The sequence below is a fragment of the Asterias amurensis genome, chromosome 9, assembly GCF_032118995.1.
Source record: "Asterias amurensis chromosome 9, ASM3211899v1".
In the NCBI taxonomy this organism is placed as follows: Eukaryota; Metazoa; Echinodermata; class Asteroidea; order Forcipulatida; family Asteriidae; genus Asterias; species Asterias amurensis.
In genome coordinates, this window is record NC_092656.1 from 18,706,738 (window position 1) to 18,726,881 (window position 20,144).

Below are 20,144 nucleotides of genomic sequence, written 5' to 3' on the forward strand. Positions count from 1 at the left end.
ACTCTGACCCAACCCTAACCCATCCAAAGTTAATGTTCACAAGTTTGTTTTATATACCGTAAGAGGGCGCTGTACGACTTTTGTGTACCACACACAAAAGTGTGCTGGATGGATCGAGACCTCGATCCGCAAAACTACTCGCATGCATCATCGTGATCGATCACTCGTTTATCAGAAAAGTTATTGGACGCTTCATTATAACATAAGCCCAACATTTCCAGCTTGCTTTTTCATGTTTTTAAGACTCAGTAGGTGTTAACATCATTTGCAATGTCTACTGCAACTGGAATATTCCTACTGTCCCTGACAGCTATTCCAACATGTTACTTGCTGAACCAAGTGCAGACGTTTTCCAAAGACCACCGAGCAGTGTTTGCTGTTGGCTGCTTGGTCCTGCCGATCATCGTAGCGCTAGCCTACCTCATCAGTCGGAGGTCGAAGCCCAAAGACTGGTTCTTTTATGGTTTGTATTTTTGTCTTCATTGATACATAGAATAGTATTTATCAGCGAAGTATGTTATTTTGTAGGTTGTCACTGTTTACTTATCGATACCATCGATTTGACGAGCTGTTGTTAAATTCACTTCTGTTGATTATTGATTGAGAATAAAGTTTTAAAAATTCCAATCAATCAAATTTATCAATTCAAGTTACTGATTGATCTCCATAATTCAAATTGGAATAACTTTCCGTATGGCGCCCCACCTTTTCTCTCATTTTTACAGAAAGGGATATCTCATTGAGGTTAATTAGATACTTCTTAATTATAATGTATCGAATAAAAAACTGGTGGCACCATACAGAAACTTATCCCTTCCCTTTAGAAAAAATGGAAAAGTTTCCGTATGGCGCCACCACTTTTTTCATTCGATATGAAATAATATAGTATCTAATTTATCTCAATGAGATATCCCTTTTTGTAAAAAAATCGTGAAAAGTGGTGGCGCCATACGGAAAGTTATCCGAAAAAAATTCACCCAGTTTCGGTCCGTTTAGTTTCATCTTGCAACAAAGGGCACTTCATGAAAGGGTACCAAGACCAGCCGTCGATTTCACCAAACTCATCCTAACTTAGGATTAATCTTAGGACTTAAGACGAGTTAAGTTCCTTATCCAAAGACGTAGAACGCATATATGAACCCGTCCTAAGTTAGGATGGGTTCTGTATTCAGAGACGTAGGACGCAATGAACCCATCCTAAGTTAGGACGGGTTACTCGTTCACGTTTACTCGTCCTAATCGAGATACACAGTAGGATTGATCCTAACGTTTCGTGAAATCGGTTGCAGGGCATGCAACAGAGGCCGTGGTCTCTGCGTATTTCCAGGCTCGATATGTGCCACTAGAATCGCTTTAAAAAGTCAACTTGCTGCGAAACGTTGCAAAGAGCCTTAACTTTGAAACATGTATGATGTTTATTTATACCCCCCTTTTGTTGTGTTTTTTCCTTCAGTGTTTTCTCTGTTTGCGTGGACCAGCATCGTTGATCTGATTCTTGCAATGCAAGCTGATGGACTCATCGCAAACTTCATTGATTTTTATCTCATAGAGGTAATCAATTCATTTATACCCTATTAATATTATAAATAATTGATTAATACTATTATTTTATCATGCATGTTGTGGCGGTTAACAGCATCGAGTTTGAGCTCCAGTAGCGGAGTGTAGGTTCGAATCCCAGTACATTACCGCCTGAATAGTGGCAAAATATCAAAATGCTTTAAACTAACAAATGCAGTTGTAACTTGTAGGCTTCCAACCAAAGGTTTTTGTTGCCATTCCAAAGATACACCTTCCTTTTAAAATCTCACCTGTTCAAACAAGCATACTCACACAATCCTCAGTCCAAATTTTGTCTTTCTCTCGTCAAGCGCCATGAGTGCCTTCCTGAGGCGGATACCGGCGCTCTATTAAGTGTTCTTTATTGTTATTAAATTTAAGGCACTACACTTGCATGGTGTAGAGGCATTGCAAGGGTTCTTCAATGGTAAACTAAAGAAGCCACCAGCTGTTCTCAATTGCACTGGAATTTAAGCCACTATTATGGAAGAGATAAGATTCTCAACCTTGGAGAATTTCTGAAGTGGCAAATCAAGGCACTTATTGACCATACATCCATACAGATACAATGACAGAAAAAGGTTGCACTGGGTACTTCACCATTTTGTGGCTAGAATATGTGTATGCACCTCAATGAAGGATAATGGACCTTATTCTTAGTATATCAGAGGACATCAAAAGTAGAATTTGTAAATTTATTTCATTTTTGGCTGGAAGCAAGAAACATTTATTAGAGGAGGATTTGAACTTGTGACCTCTGGATTAACATGCCAGTGTTTTACCAACCTAGCCATATAGCCCTATTGTTTGTGGTCTTCCTCATTTGTCTTGGTTTGGGGGTGCCAGTCGGAAGACATGCAAGCTGCCTGCTGTATTGCCAGTGGTCAAACCCAAGTTTACAGTACAAGAGGTTGGATGGCTTAAAGCCATTGGACCCTTTCGGTACAGAAAAAAAAAAAAAGTTCACAGATTGACAAATAACTTACAGGGTTTACAGAAGGTAGTGGTGAAATACTTCTCTTGAAATGTTATTCCATGAAATGCTTTACTTTTTGAGAAAACAGTAAAACAATATCAATTCTCGTTAACGAGAATTACGGATTTATTTTAAACACATGTCATGACACGGCGAAACACGCGGATACAAGGGTGGGTTTTCCCGTTATTTTCTCCCGACTCCGATGAACGATTAAGCCCAAATTTTCACAGGTTTGTTATTTGATATAGAAGTTGTGATACACGATGTGTGGGCCTTGGACAATACTGTTTACCGTAAGGGTCCAATGGCTTTAAAGGATTTGGGTACTTTTTCAAAATGTCCATAGATTTACATTAAACTTACAGGGTTTGAAGATAATGATAGTGGAAAGCTTCCCTTCAAATCTTACTTACTAAGGTGCTGTAGTTTTTGAGAAATGAGTAAAACAATGTAATGAAAATACGTTTGTATATGATTAAAATAATTTTCGTCTCATGAGACGAAAATTATTTTCATGACATTGTTCTACTGATTTCCCAAAAACTACAGCACCTCAGCACGTAGTATTTTCAGGGAAGCTTTCTACTATCATTATCTTCAAACTGTGTAAATTTAGTGTAAATCTGTGGACATTGTGTTTTTTGTCCTACAAAAGTTACATAGACCCTTTAACTGACTGGCACCCCCCCCGTACAAAGATACTGACAAAATAGGGGAAACCATCAACAACATGGTAAGACGGCTCAGTTGGTAGAGCACCGGCACATTAATCCGGAGGTCGCAGGTTCCAGTCCCTCTCCAGTAAATTTGTCTTTGTTCAACCCCAAAATTGATTTCAATTTACCATATCAGCATTACTTGAAATTCTACTTCAGTCACTTGCCAATGTTTTCAATGAGAAATTAACACCATCATATCACACATAGAACAACGACAAAGGTCATTAAAGCCCTAGAGTATTAAATGCTGGTACTATAAACAGCTCTTTGTGGCACTAATGCTATAAGCAGATTGATTTCAGCCTGGAAGACCGCACTGTTCAGGGGCTTTGAATAGCCAGATTGTCATTTGATACAAACATCTTTATCAAATATCAAACCCAGCTATTCTGTTTGCACAAACTCTGTTCTCTGGCTTCGTTAATAATTGACTTTCTTTAACCATGCTTAAAGTGATAATTTGCTGTTGGAGTAAAATGTATTATTCCAACGCAGTAGTTTTCAATGAAGTACTACCATGGTGCAACCACAGAAGTTGCCATGGTACAAATGTGGTGGTAGCCATGATAAAGGTATAATCCTGAAAAGCCAAACTCCTTCAATATCCTCATCACCTGCATAAAGCTTACCAACATTTTTGCGCAGAGTAATTTTGTGCAGAGTAATTTCGTACCAAGCACAAACAGATTTTTAGAAACTCCCCCTTGTCGCAGTCAATATAGAGGCAAAACGAATAGTTGTGCATTAAACCATGGAGGAAGGAATAGAAGGAGCTCGAACGATCCGCAAAACCGCAGAGTAACAAAAGAATACCCTGACAATGCCCCTGTCTGACCAGTGGAAAAAGATAGGACACCTCCAGCTGGACGGCCATTTAACGAGCAGGATTAGATTTCTTTGTACAGAACGTGCGGTACCGCCTCTCTGCACCGTTGCCTTCGTGTAAAGTTGAATCATTGGAGACAAGAATTGTGAATATACACGTATTCATTTACCGTTTGTGGTGTTTCACTGAAACATCATGGCATATTTTTAAATTTTTTGTGACTTTCCGGTCACTAGCGGTGGTTCAAAATGTGGGTACTAGCACACGAGGCTGGTTGGTATTCAATTGTGTTTTTCGATTTGGTGAGCACAAGTGTACACAAATTTTATCAGGTCTCAAAAAAGTTGTTTTTCTGTATTATATCCATACGACATACGACACCATGGTTGAGTGAAAAACCAAGTGCGCACGCGCAAACTCACATACGCCAGGTCGCCCATTGTCTGTATAAGGTATGTCGGTGATTACGAGGTGTTGTTAAACGACCGCGGTACCGCAGGTTCGACTTTTGAAGTCCCTTCGTTCGAGCTCCTTCTATTCCTTCCTCCATGATTAAACAAACTGTCTGATTTTACCATAAAGATGGTCAACTCTACACTGTGTTAAATGTCAAGTTAGACTCATCGATAGTTACTTTCATTCATTATTTTTATATATCCAGGGTGAACCTTATCTGAACACAGCCTATGGACTCATGATCAATTATTGGGATGCATCCGGCCATTATTGTATGTACATCATGATGGTCACTGCTATTGTCTGGAAGTAAGTCAATCATATTCGTCTGCAATTTCATGGCTCTTCTCGACATGTAATTATGCGCTTACTGCATCCTGTTGTGTAATTTAATGAGCTGGATGTGCAAAATTCTGCAGTAAGAATTGCCAAATTTCATAAAGCTGTAAAAAAAAAAAAAAAAATGTTTTAAAAGCACAAACTAGCGGGATGCCAGTCACAATTGTTAAGCAATTTTTTCCTGCTTAAGCAGTTCTATGACATTGGGCCTTGGTGACTTGAAAAATTGAATCAGCTAAGCAATATCAGCTGTAAAACAGATTTGTGAAATTTGGACCCTGCATCAAAGAGAACAAATAGGATTATCATTCCATGATTATTGCAGATCAAAGTCCCTTTAATTCTTGTCCCAAGTCAATGGTGGAAAAACAATGGCAAAAGTTTGTTTAAATATTTAAAGATAAAAATGCTCTGTCTGTCTGTTTGGGTAATTGTCAAATTTGTTCCTGTTTGAAAAGAATATTAGATGCTCTTATCACTTGCTTTTTATCCAAAATAATTGCATAATGCAAATCGGGCATAATATTCCTCCTACTAAACCATAGTACTTAAGGTTTCTGCACCAAAGAGAACAAATAGGGTTATCATTCCGTGATTATTGCAGATCAAAGTCCCTTTAATTCTTGTCCCAAGTCAACGGTGGAAAAACAATGGCAAAAGTTTGTTTAAATATTTAAAGATAAAAATGCTCTGTCTGTCTGTTTGGGTAATTGTCAAATTTGTTCCTGTTTGAAAAGAATCTTAGAAGCTCTTATCACTTGCTTTTTATCCAAAACTAATTTACAAAAAAAATCAAATTGTCTTTAAAATATAAATTTGTTTGTTTGAAAACAAAGTAATTGTGAAAATCACCTTGTAAAATGCTTATGACTTGTGAAAGATATTGCAAAATCAACTAATTTTTATGGAAACAATGAATAACACATTTTTGCTTTCCTTACCAATGATATTTTCAGTGAGAATTATCGTGAGGTTGGTCTGTTCTGGGTCGGTTCAGTCATGAACAGCCTCTGCGTCTTTCTACCCGGGAACGTCTTAGGAAAGTTTGGTGGTGAAGTCAGGTCATCGTTCTTCCTCAATACTCCGTACATCTTCTTACCGCTTTACGCCGGCTATAAGTTCCTTCATCAGAGAAAGCCAGATCCTCCCGCAAAGGTTTGCCCAAGGCCCAATCGTGTTTTGTATAATTGAGTGATGAGCCAAATGCACTAAAAACTCAGATGAAGCATGTGCCATTTGAATAATAGTAATAATAATAGTAGATATAATATCAAGTTCTTACGTATATATAGCCAATTTCACAATAATCGTCTCAATGCGCTTTACACTTAGTGCCCTGGTCATTGGACCAATAATATTTCTTTAATCTTTCTCAGCTCCCTGGGGAGTATACAACCCGGACAACCGTAGCACTCCAAAGGCATTTTCATACACAATATCATTCTCTATCCCTGCAGGGACCCATTTATACCCTGGGTAAAAAGAAGCAATTATATTAAAGTATCTTGCTCAAGGACACAAGTGTCAACACGGGGACCTGAACCCATTCCCGATGACTTAACCGCCAGAACTTGAATTTGATTCTCTTAACCACTCGGCCACAGCGCCCTACGATGGCCAATGTATCAGTGCTGTAGGGTCTTTGTCAGTGAGTTCATAATGATGTCACTTTTATATGATACCCTAAGAATTGCTGTTCAAATGCAAACATCTTTTTACTTTATTTTAACAGACGTCTTCCAAATCAAGCAGCATTTTGTCTCGACCAATCGATCTGATTTTTGTGTTGTATCTTGCTGCAGCTACATTATTAGCTTTTATCCGTGTCATGGTGAGTTACAGGAAATCTTTATTGATAAGATCAATGTGTAATTCTAACCTCCTTATCAGAGACCTAGAAAACTGGAGGTAACGGGTCAAGATGCTTTGGATCTTACTTTGGGTAAATTGTTGTGTAAAGAAAATCAGGCATTTTTGGGGGACACTAGGTGGAAGCAGACTTAGAGCAAGTTCGAGTGTGCACAATGGTTAACTAAAGTATGACCATTTTGACTCGAACCCAGGCTGGTCGACCATTGGTTGACTACTGTAGTCGACCATTTGGAACCAGCCTCGAGCCCATGGTTTCTTCACTGGTCCCAACAGCACATTCCATTCTAACATGTGTTAAGTTAGAGGGGAACCAGTGACACTTGAGCGAAAAGATGGAAGGTTGACTAGACTACCAAACGAGTCGTTCTGGTGAGTACGTCACTGCACATGTGCGTTGCTAGTCTGTGGTCGACCACTGGTGGACTAAATGTGCGCACTCGAACTTGCTCTTCGCTGGTGAATCTATTGTTTGCAGAAATGTGCACATTCTCAAATACTCTGTAAACAATAAAAATTTACCTGGTATATTTGGTAGGTGGTAAAAGATGTTGTATTTGATTGCGGTTAATTGTCTACTAAAATCTCAAACTTTGTTGCACTGTGCTGAAATTAGCAAGGATCTAGTCTATGTGCAATTAGCAAGTTAAATGCCTGGTGGCAAAGTGGGCATCAGTTCACATAAACCTTCGCCTTTTCAACTGTGTTGGATATTGCTGTATTGAGCAGGGTGACTAGAAGACACCGGACAGTGGTTAGGGTTAGGGGACTGTCCAAAGTTTACATTTTTTTTAGGTAGTACAAATATTGATAATAAAAGGTCTTGTGTGTGTGTTTTTTATTCCCATAGGCTGCTATGGATAGCCCCTATCCCCCAGCTCAAGCTTACCTTAAGAACTACGAGCCGTACCTACAAGACCCAGTGGCATACCCCAAGATGCAGGTGAATACCCTTAAGGCCATGAGCCTTTTCGAGATATGCCGGACACTAAAGGCCGAGTCACACTGCAGCGATAACAATATGACGCAAAGAGAACGCATTCTATTGGTTGAATTGCTCCACGCAGAATACACACACGCTCAATTAACCAATAGAATGCATTATCTTTGTGTCGTGATTGTTATCGTTTTTGTTATCGCTGCAGTGTGACTCGGCCTTGAAAGAGTGCACAGAATTTGTTTTAACCAAACCTAATAGTGCCGCAATACTGTGGCCTCCATAACTCAAAATGACTTATGTCGCATGAGGCATTTTACAGGCAACTGAGAGGGAACCAACTATGTACAGTGCATGCTGCAGGACCACTTTGGTAGCACAGTCGTTAGTAACTTTTCAAACAGTGTCTTACGATCCCCATAGTATGTGAACATTCAAATGTGAATGGATTCTCTTCTTGGAGATTGCCGGGAACTGGTTGCCTGTAAAGTGCCTCTTGTGAAAGTTGACGAGGCAATTTACGGGCAACCAGTTCCAGGCAATCTCCAAGAAGAAAAGCCATTCACAATTCAATGTTCACCGATTTTCCCTTAAGAGAGTAAGACAATATCCAAATACGGCCTACTGTTTTCCAGGGCCCAAAAATATTCATGTACTAGCCTCCAACTTATGTGATATAATTGTACTAAATTTCTGTGCTGTTTATTTCTGTCACTACAGATGCTTGTGTTTTGGTTTTACTACGTCCCATACTACGGTGCAACCATCTGGTCATTAGTGAAGCCTGGAAAGTCCTGGGTGGCTGACTGGGCCATTATTCACGCTGGGGCGTCAGCTCAGGTATGAATTCACTAGGGTTAAAGCCATTGGACCCTTTCGGTACAGAAAAAAAAATAAAAGTTCACAGATTTACAAATAACTTACAGGGCTTACAGAAGGTAGTGGTGAAAGACTTCTCTTGAAATATTATTCCATGAAATGCTTTACTTTTTGAGAAAACAGTAAAACAATATCAATTCTCGATCACGAGAATTACGGATTTAATTTAAACACATGTCATGACACGGCGAAACGTGCGGATACAAGGGTGGGTTTTCCTGTAATTTTCTCCCGACTCCGATGACCGATTGAGCCTAAATTTTTACAGGTTTGTTATTTGATATAGAAGTTGTGATACACGAAGTGTGGGCCCTGGACGATACTGTTTACCGAAAGGGTCCAATGGCTTTAAAGGCAGTGGACACTATTGGTAATTACTCAAAGTAATTATTATCATCAAACCTTTCTTGATTACGAGTAATGGGGAGAGGTTGGTAGTATAAAAAACTGTGAGAAACGGCTCCCTCTGAAGTAACGTAGTTTTCGAGAAAGAAGTAATTTTCCTCGAATTTGATTTCGAGACCTCAAATTTAGATGAGGTCTCGAAATCAACTTGCATCTGAAAGCACACAGCTTCGTGCGACAAGGTTGTCTTTTCTTTCTTTATTATCACGCAACTTCGACGACCAATTGAGCTCAAATTTTCACAGCTTTGTTATTTTATGTATATGTTGAGATACACCAAGTGAGAAGACTGGTCTTTGACAATTACCAAGTGTGTCCACTGTCTTTTAGCCCGGTTTATACTTCCTGCAGATGTGAGATGTATGTTGATGTCACAAATTCACAGCGAATAATTCTCAACAGTTGAACTGTGTTCAACTCCTGCGAAACATTCACTGCGAAAACACTAACAGCCATGTGATGCCAAAACTCACTTCACATTCGCAGGACATATGAACAGGCTTTACAGCACATTTAGTTTCCTAACCCAAACTCTGGTGTTCTCATCAGCAGAGTGTGGGTCCGAATCATGGTCATGACACTTGTGCCCTTGAGCACGGCATAATTGCATTGTAACAGAGAAGGTAGTACATTCTGCTCTACCAGCCAGGCTCCTAGTGGATGATACCCAAGCCTACATTCTTACAGACTGTGATGGGGGTAACCCTGTTTCAGCCCCAGGAGTAGGTGGCTCCTAGTGGATGATACCCATGCCTACATTCTTACGGACTGTGAAGGGGGTAACCCTGTTCAAGCCCACAGGTGGGGGTTGGAAATGAAGTTCAAGCAAAAACGCATAACAAATTGTCCCAGATTGAAAAAAAATGTGGTACATTTTGCAGGGAATAAGGGTAGATGTGGTGGGTAAGCCTTATAGAACTATTCCAGAGAAAACCCACGCCATTAGGTAGGTATCGAAAATGAAATTGAAATTAATGAAATATATTAAATTTTGTTTGTATATTTTCTTCTTTTTACAGGCCCAAATTTCCCACATTGGTGCTTCCCTCCATAGCAACACTCCGTATATCTATCGAGTACCAGCTGAAACCCAATCTGTCTTCCTCGTCATCAATGTGGCTTTATTGGTCATGCCACAACTGTTGGCATGGAGATGTTATTCGGTAGCCAATAGCAAGAAGTCACTGAGCAATAAAGAAAATTAGAATAGACGAACTTCACTTAAATACAAGTTGTGTTCCTGCCTGTGTGAAAAGTTTGTGTGGTTGAAGGTTTTGTACAGGATTGTTAAAGACAGTGGACACTATTGGTAATTGTCAAAGACCAGCCTTCACAGTTGGTGGAACTCAACGTATGCATAAAATAACAAACCTGTAAAAATTTGAGCTCAATCGGTCGTCGGAGTTGCGAGATAATAATGAAAGAAAAAACACCCTTGTCACACGAAGTTGTGTGCGTTCAGATGCTTGATTTCGAGACCTCAAATTCTAAATCTGAGGTCTCAAAATCAAATTCGCGGTAAGTTACTTCTTTCTCGAAAACTACGTCACTTCAGAGGGAGCCGTTTCTCACAATGTTTTATACTATCAACCTCTCCCCATTACTCGTTACCCAGTAAGGTTTTATGCTAATAATTATTTTGAGTAATTACCAATAGTGTCCACAAATCATTGTGTAATTTTAGTCTCAAATCTTGCTGATTATGAATTTCATACTAGATAATATATTTTCTGTGAAATATTTCCCTATGAAATGAAGTCATACTCAAGAAAACTGCATCCAAAATGAAGGAAAATGTGTAAACATGCTACAAATTTTGCATTTCGACAGGTTTATTGTTTCATGCATGATTGATCACACAAAAACATGAAGACTGTCTGCGACTATTTTTCCAGCTGTACCAATCCTGTACAACACCTTTAAGATAAGAAAATAATTTTTGTTGTTATTAGTTTGAGGGTGTTTGTTTATACTTGTTGCTTTTTTAAGAACTCAGGATATGCACTTTAACTGCCCTGTAAAATTCTAAACTGAAAAAGGTATTCGGTTTAGGGGAATAGTGGGTGCGTTCGTTTAGCTTCCCTGGGTCATCCCCGGTATGCCCCGGTGAGTTCGAATAGCTTTTGACGTCATTCAAGGGGCTCACCCAGGTCAGCCCCCAGTGCTCTGCTTGTGGAGTGGGTCACTTGGGGTCTGGCCCCAGGTAAACGACGTCACTACGAGAGCGGTGAGTGATCGTTCGTGTAGCTCTTCTCAGGGGCTCACCCGAGTGAGCACCACGGGGTAGACCTAGGGAAGCTAAACGAACGCACCCAGTATTAATTAAACATTTTGTTTTATACTTTCAATGGAATAACAGGTAGGGTCAAAGATTTGTAAATACTCAACAAGTTAATGACCATACCATAGAGTTATATATAAGAACTAGAGGACGTACTGGTGATGCTTCTTGCACAAACGCAATGGGACCACTAGGAGACAAGCGCGCCATTCTGAACGCGCGTTGAAATTGTAAGACACGATGGAGTTTGTGTTTATTGAACGCTACGCGATGCTGTTTTGTCAACTTACAAAATGGTCGCACAAACACACGCTGTGCGATGCCTGTTTTGACAACTTAGAAAATGGCCGCCTGCGCGCATACCGGGTTGCGTATATAGGCCAGTGCGCCCTCTAGTTCTTATATATAACTCTATGGACCATACTAACTTACTTGGTAAGAAGTACTGCAGCTGTTGATTGTATAAACTATTTTGAGACAGGATTCCCTTCTAAGTATTCACATGGTTTGGACAATGTATTCACGTGTTTGAATCTTACAAGTGAGTTTGAATCCCAGTTATGAAACTTGTGTCTTTGAGCAAGACAACAAAACATAATTGCTTCTCTTCGCCCAGGAGTAATTGGGTTCCAATGAGGACAGAGATGGTTCATGTGATTGATTTAGCTGCCTATATAGCAGCACAGACTTTATACTCCCCTGGCAGCTGAGATGATTTAAGCAAAATAATTAAGCCCATGAGCGGCAAAATTAGTAGATAATGGTGCTCTACAAATGTCCATTTTTAATTTATGTGATTATTAATATTGTTAACTGCAATTGACCAATACGCATATTGATGAAACTCACCCGACTTCACCATCGCAATAATCTTAGTTGCATCATTTTAGGATTCATTGTCCCTGTGTGTTATACAGTGTTGTGCACATTTAAGGTGATGCGGCATTTACATGTTCACACCATAATTTCAAATGCCATTTGACTCCCCAAAATGTGTGGACAACAGTAGACTATGTGCTGGCCTTAATTTTGTTCTTGAAGGGACACGGCAATTTTCCTCTGGTAAAGGGCACTTCTACGGGGAAAGTTTAAGTTCGTGTTAAAACTTTTGCAAAGGGCACCACAGCAAAAGCACAGGGCACCATTGTGATTGCTGTTGGTGTCGTGGGTTTTTGGAGGCCTGTATTTGATGTTGGTGTAAGATACAAACGTGTGTTATAGAAAATGAGTAGGAAGGCTTCTGGGGCCAATTTCATAGAGCTGCTTAAGCAAAAAGTTTGCTTAAGCACGAAAATAGCTCGCTTATTTTATACATGTTACTGGCCAAAATTTCACGCCATATACATTGCTTGTGACTGGTATTTAGCTGTTGTTTACTTAGCATAACAATTGAGTGGAGTCTTGGCCGGTAATCTGGTTTTACTAAGCAGGGATTTTTTTGCTTAAACTAAATTTTGTGCTTAAGCAGCTCTATGAAATTGGTCCCTGTGCTTATTCCTGCCATAGTTTCAAATAACACTTCATAGTTTTTGTAAAAATTGTTTTCTATAAGACACATGTATATTCATATTTGTATAAAAAAAAACAATCTTGAATTTGTTTTCATCAGAATATAAAAAGACAATGTTCTATGTTGTAACCTTTATTAAAAAATGTGTTGTACCAAAGCGGTTTACCGAAGGGAAGGCCTTCAAAAGTGAAGCTATCTCAAATTCTGTTGCCTTCCCATCTTCCAAAATACTAACAAATGGGGAAAACCCACGTAATCAGGTCTGGAAACCTTATCCATATATTTGCAATTTTACCTATCTAGGTGGGATGTGAACCAGGGGTAAAAGGGCAGGTTATCAAACCACAAACCAGCCTGATCTCCTGAGGATCTAGATATCTGTAGCAATATTGCAGAATTGAACCCTCTTTTGAATTTCAGCGGTTTTCATGTTCCAAATTAAACAAAAGGAGACTGCTATCTAGTTTTTACAAATGCATTTGCACTTGTACCTTTTTGTATTGGTATCTTGGAATCACTAAGCAGTATTTTCCAAAGTTGAAATTCCAGTTGAACCTAGTTAAACTGGGTTTAACTGGAACTAGTTGAAACCAGTTGATAAACTAGTTAAACACAGTTAAAACCAGTTGGTTTAATATGGAAAAATGGACAGAGACCAACTGGTTTATAATTTCAACCTAGTTGAACACAGTTAAACCTAGTTCAAACCAGTTGGTTAAAATGGAAAATGGACGAGTTTGGTCACTATCCAGTTGAACCAGTTGACCCCAGTTAACTAGGTTCAACTGGAATTTTGACCTGGGTTCTGCTTATACGCAGCTCTATGAAGTTGTTGTTAACCTTATAAGTGGACAATACTTTAGTTACCATAAGCATACAATTCGGTTGTAAGCTCGGAGCAGATTTTCCTAATTACTCCAAACTAGCACAATTAGTCACCCTTGGAAGTTACCCGCGACAGCATTTTGCAATTAGTTTTTACTGACAAGATTAATATGTTATTATGTTAAACTAAAGCAATTATAAGTGTTTCAAAATTTTCGCTAAAGTTTGTGGTTTTAATTAGTAAATATCGGTGGTGCTTTTGTTTGAGGAATTTTTTCTTTGATATGTTTTTCTGTTGCATTGTATGATCTGTGTAAAAATATGCATTTTAAATGATTTGTATAAAATTGAATTGAAGTGAATATAATGCTTTTATATATTGAATGAGTTCAAGTTTTAGAAGTGGTGAATATTTTAAAATGATTTGATTAAGTTTTCCAATAAAATAGCTGTGATATTCGCGTATTGTATAATTTGAAAGATACCTGTTTGTTTTATTGATTAATGGCATATTTTGTACTCATCATACTATTTTTTAGTAGTATGAATTTTGCATTAGGGATTAAAAATAATCAATCAATATCAATCAATACTTAATCTCCACTCAATCAATCAACAAATTATAATATTGATATTCAGAGATTATAAGAGGGGTGATTAGTGGGGAATTCCAGGAAGCTGGACTTGTCGAGGTCTTTGCCTGAGAGCATTTGTTTGTTTGATTGTTGGGTTGTTTGTCAGGGTTTTGTTTGTTTGTTTGTTTGTTTGTTTGTTGGAATGTTTGTTAGGGGTTCAGTTGGAGGAGGAAATCTACGCCTCAGTCGCAAAATTTTGAGAAAGTAAGCGTAATCTATGTCACAAGGTTCAGGGGGTTATCTTCAGATGCATTTTGTACGCTTTGATTCACAGTAAAGGTTTCTTTATCTGGGCCATAATTACACCTCATTTCTTTTCCCATTTCCTCCCATAACGACCATTCTGGACCTCAGAAACCACAGACATAAAGTTCTTTATGTCTGTCAGAAACCCATCATTGAAACTGTAGGGCGCCCTCTCCAAAACTTGACGAAGTTTTGCCCTATTTATATCACGTGATAAAGTTATGTGACGTCGGGAGACCCAGTGGTGTATTTTTAGCTGGTTTTCAACAACCCTTCGATCTTTGTCACTTATGTCATTGTCATAAACCGCTAGGTGGTAGAAGGAAACCAGCTACAAAGTGATACCATTAATTTATGGCGGAAGACAGTTTTTGTTTTGTCGAAGAGAAATTGCCGGTGCTGTGACAATTTTGGAATTTAAAATTTTCTCTTTTGGAATACGTGTGTGCGACATTATGACATAGAGTGAGAAAAAGGTGAGTCGGTATCTGTTTAATTGGTATGGTGTTCTTTTGTAATGTCTGGGTACTATTTAGATGCAGAAAATGCTCCTAGACTGTGGAGAGAGCGAGTGATGCAGGGGGTAGCGTACAGCACTGCGCTACGGTACGGGGGAAATGTCGCCGACTTACTGCTGGATGGACATGCCAACCATTTCACACTATCGCCGGATCAGGATCGGTTCGACCATGGTTCGACCATCATTAAGCACCAGGTAGAGTGGAGGTGCCGAGGTGTCATCTCTCGTGCAAACGTTTAAGCATCCATGGTGGTGTTTAAGGTTTGGAGTCAGTGGTGGTGGAAGATGACAGCACATGCCTAATAATTAAGTACAGACAGTGAGCTCAGCTCAGCAGAGCAGAGGCTCCCAGGCCAGAGCTAGTTCTTTCTGCGAAACACAAACACACTTACTTATTGTTTTGTTTTGTTTTGTTTTGTTTGTTATTTTGCTTGCATATTGTTGTTCGTTGTAACCCTCTTAATTCTGGAATACCTTGCAATAATACAACAACAAGCTCCTGTCCTGTCATGGAGAGGGGGGGGGGGGGGGTTGCAAATTCCATTTGTGCTCTGTGATTGTGGTGTTTAGATTGTTCAATGTTTGTTGTAGTTGCAGATATACAATTAATAAGTGGCAAGCAGACAGAATGAGCTGTGACTTTGTGGGCCCCCTTCTCAGGAAAATAGACAAAGCTCCTAGCTAGGCCTATTTTAATTTATTATTAATTTTGAATTTTAAGGTTTCAATTGACAGGCATTACATCAAGATTCCAATTCACAGTGGTTCTTGGTAGGAAGGAGAATGACAGTTCCTTTTTATTTAATTATTAAGTGGGGTGATGAACAAGATTGATGATAATTTTCATGTAGTAGAAAATCCAGCCACAAACAATGCCCCAAAATAACAAAAAAAAAAACAAGATGCAACACCAGGCATTACATTGTACTCGCAATCATTTGTTGTGCTGCAAATTTATTTTGAAAATTATTTTTAAGTTGTCAATCAGCAGAGAAACCATCCATCACGATCGAAATATTAGGACACTGTAGTCGTTGATTTACATCCACTACCCATAATGCATCAGCAGCAAACCTGACACTTGACCACATGACGACGCAGTAGGCAGAGCACTGTTTTAAACCATTCAACTGGACCCTCAAATTCACGAGGGGGCCTTTAAACTTGCCACCAGACTGCGGAGATAATTCAACACGGATGTAAAGGATAGCTCTCTATTTTAGTAATTTCCTAAAAAGTTCTGATGTGAATCTTGAATGTGGTGTGTAGAAACCGACCTCTACATTTCTCTGAACTACTACAGGTACCAGTCCAGTCTAGTGACTGCCCCATGGCCTCCAGAATACATTTTCTATAACTATGTTTACCAGCATGAGGTAACCAGCTAAACTACAATGTACATGTGTGACTGGTATCTTGCTTATAATTTCTGCTTCTGAAAAGTAATAATATCTGCTTTTAAGCAGAACCACTTTGAAGTTGGGTCCTGATTTATTATTATTTTTTTTAAACCTCTGAGCAGTTCAATCCAATGCACAGAATACACGTAAGAGTTTTTCCACAGTCCCTACTTACGCTACGGTTATAATTGTAAACCCATTAGATCAATTTTCCATTGATTTTTGTGTTAACTTTGTATGAGGTGGTTCAGTGACGACAACCAAGGGTCCAATTCATAGAGCTACACAACATTTTAAGCTCATAAATTCACTCCACAAAGACAACCAACCATGGCTCAATTTCATAAATGTTCATAAAACTTGCTAAGCAGAGCAAAATATGGCTTACCAGATATAAGTTAACCAGCCAACATTCCACAAAGTTTACACTATTTTACTGGTGCGCCACTCTTTAATAGCAAGAAACTTGTTAAGTAGTATTTTCTGCTAAACAGCTTTTGGGAGTTGGCCCCTAGATACAATTCTTGTGATTGTTGTTGTCAGCACTGGTTGTTGTGCTTTACAAATAATAAAGATATTGCAACATGGAACAACTGCACATTATTATTATAGCAACAAGTTTTAAAATTAATACTTTACATAATAAATTGATTTCAGTGGAAAGAATTTTCTACCTGCCGAGTCTACAGAATTGTGACCCATATATTTTGGAGTTTCTAAATGCATCATCTTTTTGATATCTTCAAAAAGAAGAATTTAATCTCATTGGATTGATAAATTATTGGGTTGGGTTGTAAAAAACATTATCTCCATGCCTGAAGGAATGCCTGAAAACATTTCGCCACGTTGTCAATGTTCTACATGTAGGAAAGATGTTTGGTTATTGACTATTGACATTGTCCCACACTGTAGACAACATTGCAGACTACAATAAACCTCCATGATAATAGATACTAAACAACATGTATTTCCCTGTTGGTTTGTTTGCATTGTGCATTTGCAGAACTGCATTTCAATCGTGTATATGTACAGTACTAGCAGTGCATTACACTTGCACTATGGAGTCTGCAGTGCTTCCCTTAGTCTCTGTATGGGACATCTTTTAACAATACTTTGAGCACAGTAAATAGTCTATTATTTGTAAAACCAGGTCCAATAAAACTGCGTGTGTGATAGGAACTGAATGGCATCCAGTTGCCATTTGATATACCTGGGTCAATACTTTGTGTACATAATGCATGCATAGTTTGTGGAATGTTGATGGTCCATGTCCTTGTACACATCTAGATGTTATTAGCGAAATATTCCAGGTCAAACAGTGGATACATGTTTATTGAAAAGGGTAGAACTGAGGTTCCCTTTTTGTTTGTTGTGTCATTACATTGATAATCAAATTTTGATTTGAGGGTTGGGAAAATAATTGGCCCTGGTGGCTGAGGTAATCTAGTATTGTACATGTAGGCGTAGTTTGATTTTGATGGGGGAAGGTTATTGAGAAGATGGGGGGGGGGGGGTTTGGAGGTAGAGGGTAATTGAAAGGGAAATGAACGAAGCAGCTAAGCGTAATGGCCTAGGAATAATTATTTTTCCTATGTTTTGGTTCTGCCATAAAAAAAAGGGAAGGTGGAAGGCTTTTTTCCCCCCACGAAAAGGCCGCCCAATATGTTTTTACTTTTGAAGAGAACCGGCTTTCATGGTTTTATTGGTGAACGTGCAGTTTTGTGATAATTGCGTGATAGCATACAGCCACTGGCTTCAACTGGCTGTTACAATTTGTTAATCTTTCGTAGAATTTTGAAGCCAGTCTCTCATGTTTGGGAATATTCGGCCATTATGGTCTATTTAAGATCCCTTCCTAGTGGGGACATAGTACAAGGATATGATGAGAGTTAAGAAGTTAATACAGGATGCATTGTCTCCTTATTGCGTTCTTCTTTAAGATCTAAGCCACTGACAAGGTCATCCATTTGACTTTCTCTCATGCTACAGACGTTTACAGGTCATCATACACCAAACTTGAGGCTTTTCAAACAAGGGTTCACCAAGGAAATGATGAACACGACGGACACTACGGGGATAATACCAATCCGATCTGTAGGAAAACACTTGTTCTTCTTAGTACCAAGGTCTGCCCAGTACTAGTCGGATTTATTCGTTTTGCTTCCTGGAAGTTCCTGGATTTAATATACGTACATGTAGCTACTCTGGATTGAAGCTTCTGACAACATGCGTAACAAAGGTAAGCTTTTTGACCTGTTTGGTAAATTTAAGCTAATGTTTTTCTAACCAAACTGCAGAAATATTGTGGCTAACCTCGAAATAACCCAAGGCTCCCACTACAATTGCTGTGGTGCCCTTAAAAACAAATAGGCCTAAAGACCATTTAAAAAAAAATGAAATCAGATCTTTTCTCGACCCGAATAGTTCTGGTCTACATATGCTAAGAAATTGTGAATCACACCCAAAGTTTGTGCAACCATTACGTTTAATCGTATGTTTACAAATAATCGGAAACTGACGTCACATTTCACTTTTTCTTCATTGGTTTGTCAACATTATTTTACTTTCAAAACAAAACAATTACTTCAATAGCCTTAAACAAGAAAATCAAGCTTTTGAAGAAACAAAATCTTGCGCACGTGAAACTCGATATAGTTTAGGCCAACTTGGTCCAGGAAGTTTGGATGCATATGAAACTTGCACAGTCAAAAGACATTAAAAAAAACCAAAAAAAAAAACCCAGTAAATCGCAGAAAACAATGTGTACATAGCAATTAATTCTTTCAATAAAGTTTCTATTAGATGGACTCTTGGCATGCACAGTTTGTTTGCAGACAGTACATTGTCAAAGAAAATGCAGCCCTTTTGTAACCTCAAGGTACAACTAACAATGAGAAAACAAAAGAGTCATTGTTAAGAGTAAATACCTTATGTTGTTGGACCTTGTCCAGAGAAAAAGCATGGAATGTGGTATAGGGACTTTGAATTTAGTATTATTCTGTTGTGCAATACATACTACTTATTATTGCAAATTATGAGAAGGTCAAATAATGTACAAATGTACGTTGAGAGCCTACAAACTAGCTCTGCATCTGGACTATGAACTGCTGCTCAATATTCGCTGTTTTAAAGTGGACAACTAGTAAAGTGCCAGCAACAAGAAAAACCAACAGGAAACCAAGGACTAGTAAACATTTTCTCAGAGTGGTTCAGCTGGGTTGTTTAAAGGCAGGGTATACTTATGGTAAATTGTAAAAGACCGCTGCTTTTACGTGCGTAGCTTCACATTAAAATGGTGGAACCAAGAACAGGTGAACATTCTACTGATTTGTCTTGTCTAGCTGGACCCCCCCCCCAAAAAAAGAGAGAAAGATAGAAAAGGAGACAAAAAGAAAGCACTTTGCATCTGTTTTAGCAAGTTTTTCCATAAGGCACTTTGTCTCACAAAATCATTTAAGTAAGATGTCTCTTTAAGCAATTAACCCTCAAGAAAGTAATTTTGACCCCAGTTTTACACACAATGTTTTTCACTGCAGAATGTTAGACCTAGTCGGCCCTACCTGAGCTTATTCTTGCCATTGAAAATGAAATTTGGCAGGAAAGAAAATATTTGAAACGTCACACAATACAGCTAAATTCCTAATCCCCCGGTGTTCAAACAGCATGTAAATATGTGGCTATTCCTAGACTAACTTTATATTTGGCTGGGCCTTAAATTGTGTAATGGCATACACAGTGTGGGGCAAAAATGTCCCCCT

The 20,144-nt window shown here is 38.7% G+C and overlaps 2 protein-coding genes across 8 annotated transcripts in view; both read left to right on the plus strand.

Annotated features, from left to right (window-relative positions):
- The first annotated feature begins 115 nt into the window (after positions 1-115).
- Positions 116-14,015, plus strand: LOC139941866 (transmembrane 6 superfamily member 1-like). The gene is made up of 8 exons (XM_071938501.1): positions 116-463; positions 1,454-1,551; positions 4,746-4,849; positions 5,836-6,034; positions 6,612-6,710; positions 7,599-7,691; positions 8,406-8,525; positions 9,989-14,015. Exons 1-8 carry the CDS (start codon positions 271-273, stop codon positions 10,172-10,174), a joined length of 1,092 nt encoding a protein of 363 aa, XP_071794602.1. The 5' UTR covers positions 116-270; the 3' UTR covers positions 10,175-14,015.
- Positions 14,016-14,788: 773 nt separating this feature from the next.
- Positions 14,789-20,144, plus strand: part of LOC139941329 (rho guanine nucleotide exchange factor 28-like) — a 127,031-nt gene continuing 121,675 nt past the window's right edge. For all 7 annotated transcript variants that reach the window (XM_071937765.1, XM_071937766.1, XM_071937769.1 and 4 more), the window contains exons 1-2: positions 14,789-14,942; positions 18,376-18,625. In XM_071937765.1, the coding sequence (XP_071793866.1) occupies positions 18,613-18,625 (13 nt within the window). In that variant the 5' untranslated portion in view covers positions 14,789-14,942; positions 18,376-18,612. The remainder of the gene's footprint in view (positions 14,943-18,375; positions 18,626-20,144) is intronic.

What these genes read in the sequence shown, in the direction of transcription:
- LOC139941866 (XM_071938501.1), top strand. Translation starts at nt 271, where the DNA reads ATGTCTACTGCAACTGGAATATTCCTACTGTCCCTGACAGCTATTCCA. An exon ending in AGCCAGATCCTCCCGCAAAG is followed by an intron (nt 6,035 to 6,611) that starts GTTTGCCCAAGG and finishes TTATTTTAACAG; the next exon opens with ACGTCTTCCAAATCAAGCAG. An exon ending in TAGCTTTTATCCGTGTCATG is followed by an intron (nt 6,711 to 7,598) that starts GTGAGTTACAGG and finishes TTATTCCCATAG; the next exon opens with GCTGCTATGGATAGCCCCTA.